Here is a 5,000-nt window from a genome sequence, read left to right as displayed (position 1 = left end):
ATTTCTTCTTCTTCTTCTTCTTCTTCTTCTTCTTCTTCTTCTTCTTCTTCTTCTTCTTCTTTTCTTCTTCTTCTTCTTCTTCTTCTTCTTCTTCTTCTTCTTCTTCTTCTTCTTCTTCTTCTTCTTCTTCTTCTTCTTCTTCCTCCTCCTCCTCCTCCTCCTCCTCCTCCTCCTCCTCCTCCTCCTCCTCGTATCAAAAGCAAATTTCCATATGTTGTGATGAACTTGTAAATTTGGCGGAATTATTCATACGCTAAGCTGTCCCCCCCCCCCTCTCTCTCTCTCTCTCTCTCTCTCTCTCTCTCTCTCTCTCTCTCTCTCTCTCTCTCTCTCTCTCTCTCTCTCTCTCTCTCTCTCTCTCTCTCTCTCTCTCTCTCTCTCTCTCTCTCTCTCTCTCTCTCTCTCTCTCTCTGACACGCTTAATAGGGGAAGAATGGATGAGATGGAAGAGGAGGAGGAGGAGGAGGAGGAGGAGGAGGATATTAAGGATAATATATATACCACAACAAACTAACACACACACACACACACACACACACACACACACACACACACACACACACACACACACACACACACACACACAAATAAAGGTCAAAAGAAAGATAATGAAGCTGAAATAAAAAAAAACAATAAAAAAAAGAAAGGAAAAAATCGTTAATTCCTTCCACCATTATTTCATTTGTGAGTTGATGTCATTAGAGAGAGAGAGAGAGAGAGAGAGAGAGAGAGAGAGAGAGAGAGAGAGAGAGAGAGAGAGAGATTAATAACATTCCTTTTCCTTCTAACCTCCTTTGTCTTGCTTTCTTTCCTTCCTTCCTCCTCCTCCTCCTCCTCCTCCTCCTCTTCCAGTACCTTTAACCACCATTACGTACAGACCACCTTCTTTTCCTCTCTATATATAACCATCACCCTCATCATCAATCATCTATTACCTATTAGTACCTCATTATCTCTCATAGTCACCTTCAATATTGTCACCAGCGTTCCTCTCCCCGCGTGTTCGTCAGTGGTCTCTCCCGCAGACGGCTAAGGTGTTCGCTTACTCGTGGACTGTCGGGTGGTTCCTCTGCAAGGGTATCCACTATCTACAGAACCTCTCCGCCATCTGCTCCGTGCTCACCCTTACTGCCATGAGCCTGGAGAGGTGAGTGTAAGGGTCTGGGGTGGATGCAGGGATGGAAGGAGATAGGGAGGGTTGGAGGGAGGGAGGGAGCAGAGGGAGGGAAAGGGCAGAGGGACAGAGAGAGAGAGAGAGAGAGAGAGAGAGTAGCAGAGATCTCCATATAAAGCAAATATCTCTCCTTATTAGAAACTTCTCCACATCTCTCTCTCTCCCTTCTCCTCCATTCCCTCCCTTTATCTCCCTTTCTTTCCTCCATTTCTTCCTTTCTCCCTTCTTTTCTTCTCCTTTTGTCCTTTCTCTCTCCTTTCCTCCATTTTCTCTCTCTCTTTCTCATTTTTTCCTCTCTTCATCTCTTTTTCTTCCTCTTTCCTCTCTTGTCTTCTCTTCTTTCCTCTCATTTCTCTCTCTCTCTCTCTCTCTCTCTCTCTCTCTCTCTCTTGTGTTTTTACTCTCTTTTCTTTCTTTTCTTACTTTTTTTCTTTCTTTTTTCTTTCTTTTTCTTATTTTTTCATTCTTTTGTTGTTTTCTTTCTCTCTTTCTCTAACTTTCTTTCTCTCTCTCTCTCTCTTTCTCATTGTCCTCCTTCGTCGCTAGAGAATGAAGATATTTATTAATTTTCCTTCTTCTTTTCCCCTCCTCCTTCTCCTCCTCCTCCTCCTTTTCCTCCTCCTCCTCTTCTTCCTCCTCTTTCTCCTCCTCCTCCTCCTCTTCTTCTTCATTTCCCTATAGGTACCATTGTTTGAAATTAATATTCATATTTGATATCAGCTCTCCTCTTCCTCCTCCTCCTCCTCCTCCTCCTCCTCCTCCTCCTCCTTTGGGTAATCATTTCCTTCCTGTTTATACCTGTATACCCTCCTTCATCTACACACACACACACACACACACACACACACACACACACACACACACACACACACACACACCGGTTCCTTCCTTCCTCCCCCCTTCACCGTCTCCTGCAGGTAAGCTAATACTCTCTCTCTCTCTCTCTCTCTCTCTCTCTCTCTCTCTCTCTCTCTCTCTCTCTCTCTCTCTCTCTCTCTCTCTCTCTCTCTCTCTCTCTCTCTCTCTCTCTCTCTCTCTCTCTCTCTCTCTCTCTCTCTCTCTCTCTCTCTCTCTCTCTCTCTCTCTCTCTCTCTCTCTCTCTCTCTCTCTCTCTCTCTCTCTCTCTCTCTCTCTCTCTCTCTCTCTCTCTCTCTCTCTCTCTCTCTCTCTCTCTCTCTCTCTCTCTCTCTCTCTCTCTCTCTCTCTCTCTCTCTCTCTCTCTCTCTCTCTCTCTCTCTCTCTCTCTCTCTCTCTCTCTCTCTCTCTCTCTCTCTCTCTCTCTCTCTCTCTCTCTCTCTCTCTCTCTCTCTCTCTCTCTCTCTCTCTCTCTCTCTCTCTCTCTCTCTCTCTCTCTCTCTCTCTCTCTCTCTCTCTCTCTCTCTCTCTCTCTCTCTCTCTCTCTCTCTCTCTCTCTCTCTCTCTCTCTCTCTCTCTCTCTCTCTCTCTCTCTCTCTCTCTCTCTCTCTCTCTCTCTCTCTCTCTCTCTCTCTCTCTCTCTCTCTCTCTCTCTCTCTCTCTCTCTCTCTCTCTCTCTCTCTCTCTCTCTCTCTCTCTCTCTCTCTCTCTCTCTCTCTCTCTCTCTCTCTCTCATCCACCCACCCCCCTTCCTCAAGCACACAGATAAGTACCTCCCTCTCTCTCTCTCTGCCCCTTCCCCTCTCCCTTCCCTTCCCTTCTTCATCTCCTCCCCTCTCCCTCCCCTCTCCCTTCCCTCTCTCTTCTCCCCATTTGCAAATTAACACTACTCCCACTGACATTTTTTTTTCCTCTTATCCTCTCTCTTTTAATCCTCCTCCTCTTCCTCCTCCTCCTCCTCCTCCTCTTTACATTCCTCCTCTTCCTTCTCGTCGCATCTCACATATTGCCTCTCTCTCACATGTACTATGCTCTCACTGACAATTTTCTTCCTCTTATCCTCTCTCTTTCAATCCTCCTCCTCCTCCTCCTCCTCCTCCTCCTCCTCCTCCTCCTCTTCACTCTCCTTCTCATCTCACGTTTTGCTTCTCTTCCGCAGGTACTATGCCATACTGTTCCCCTTCCGAGCCAAGTATATTCTGACTGTTCACCAGGCGCAGAGATGTACCGGGATGGTCTGGGTGCTCTCCTGTGTCCTGGCTACTCCTATACTCTTCGTGCAGGTGAGGGACGGAGAGGGAGAGACAGAGAGAGAGGGAGATGGAGAGAGGGACGCGGTGAGGTAAGGTAAGAAAGATTGATAACATCGATTGTTTTGGGGGAAATACGAAGAAATGTGTGTATGTGAGAGAGAGAGAGAGAGAGAGAGAGAGAGAGAGAGAGAGAGAGAGAGAGAGAGAGAGAGAGAGAGAGAGAGAGAGAGAGAGAGAGAGAGAGAGAGAGAGAGAGAGAGAGAGAGAGAGAGAGAGAGAGAGAGAGAGAGAGAGAGAGAGAGAGAGAGAGAGAGAGAAGAAGAAGAAGGAAGGAGAAGGATGAATAACAGGAAATGGACAGAGAGAGAGAGAGAGAGAGAGAGAGAGAGAGAGAGAGAGACAGACAGACAGACAGAGAGAGACTTATTAACTCTCCTGATATCTCCCTGGAAACCGTCTCATTTTTTCGCTCCCCTTATGTTCCCTCCGATGTCTCTCACTTTTCCCTCTCTCTCTCTCTCTCTCTCTCTCTCTCTCTCTCTCTCTCTCCATCACGCCACCAAACCACTTCAAAACTCTCTCTCTCTCTCTCTCTCTCTCTCTCTCTCTCTCTCTCTCTTACATAACGTAATATTTAGCACTCCTAACGCAACCCAACCCAATCTAACCTAACCTAACCTAACCTAACCAATCCTAACCTAACTTAACACCACGACTAAGCCAGTACTCTTAACCCAGTCGTTCTTAACCCCTTCAATACTGGGACGCGTTTTTACCATCAGTTTGTGTACGATTAGACTATCTTATTGACATTAGGAAAGGTTTATGGTAGTCAGAAGATTAATGGCTAGAGTCTTCACTGTTTTAATCCCCCACATTAGTTTTTGAAGCTGTATAGAATCAGTAAATAGGAACCAGACTGATGTGAAGACGCGGTAAGGGTTTTGGTGAGTCATGGCGGGCTACTACACATTATTCGCTTCTAATTGTTGTTATAAATCTGGGCGTAAAAATAGAGCTTACATCACTCCCCCCGGTTGAAGAATTCCCTTTTCTAATTACGTCAGCGATGGGATTCTAAGCTACATAATATTGTTACGGATGTGTGTGTGTGTGTGTGTGTGTGTGTGTGTGTGTGTGTGTGTGAAGCCATACGAATGTTGAGAATTCATGAGCCTAACCTAACTTAAACCTAACTTGACCTAACCTAACTCAACTCAATCAAACTTTCCGTTCTTCTAAACTAACTTAACCCAACTTAACACTCCATACTCCTAACTTAACCTAACCTAACTTAACTGAAACTAACGTAACTCTTAATATATGTAACCTAACCTAACCTAACCTGACCTAACTTAAGCTAACCTAACCTAACCTAACCTAACTTAAATTAATGTAACACTTCGTACCTTAACATAAAGTGACCCTAACTAATGTAACTAACTTAACCCAACGCCTTATATCCCTAACCTCATTTCACCTCACCTAAACAAACCTAACCTAACCCAATCATTTACACTCTTAACCCCTTCAGTGCCATGACACGTTTCCATATTCACTCTGCTTACTATTTGGTGATTTATACAGCTACAGAATCTCATGGGAGGGATTGAAATAGCTAAGACTTTGGCCATTAATCTTCTGACCTCCATAGACCCTTCCTAATGTCAATAAAATGGTCTAATTGTACACAAATCTCAAGGTAAAAATGTGTCCCA

At 44.9% G+C, this 5,000-nt stretch overlaps 1 protein-coding gene across 1 annotated transcript in view; it reads left to right on the top strand.

The window, feature by feature from the left end:
• LOC123501041 (pyroglutamylated RF-amide peptide receptor-like) overlaps positions 1-5,000 on the top strand; it is a 17,158-nt gene that overhangs the window by 4,635 nt on the left and 7,523 nt on the right. Inside the window, exons 3-4 of the mRNA XM_045249611.1 lie at positions 1,026-1,147; positions 3,189-3,312. Of these exons, the coding sequence (XP_045105546.1) occupies positions 1,026-1,147; positions 3,189-3,312 (246 nt within the window). The remainder of the gene's footprint in view (positions 1-1,025; positions 1,148-3,188; positions 3,313-5,000) is intronic.

This window comes from Portunus trituberculatus, chromosome 8 (assembly GCF_017591435.1).
Source record: "Portunus trituberculatus isolate SZX2019 chromosome 8, ASM1759143v1, whole genome shotgun sequence".
Classification (NCBI taxonomy): Eukaryota; Metazoa; Arthropoda; class Malacostraca; order Decapoda; family Portunidae; genus Portunus; species Portunus trituberculatus.
Note: the sequence above shows the minus strand (reverse complement) of the source record. Positions and strands in the feature narration are given on the sequence as shown.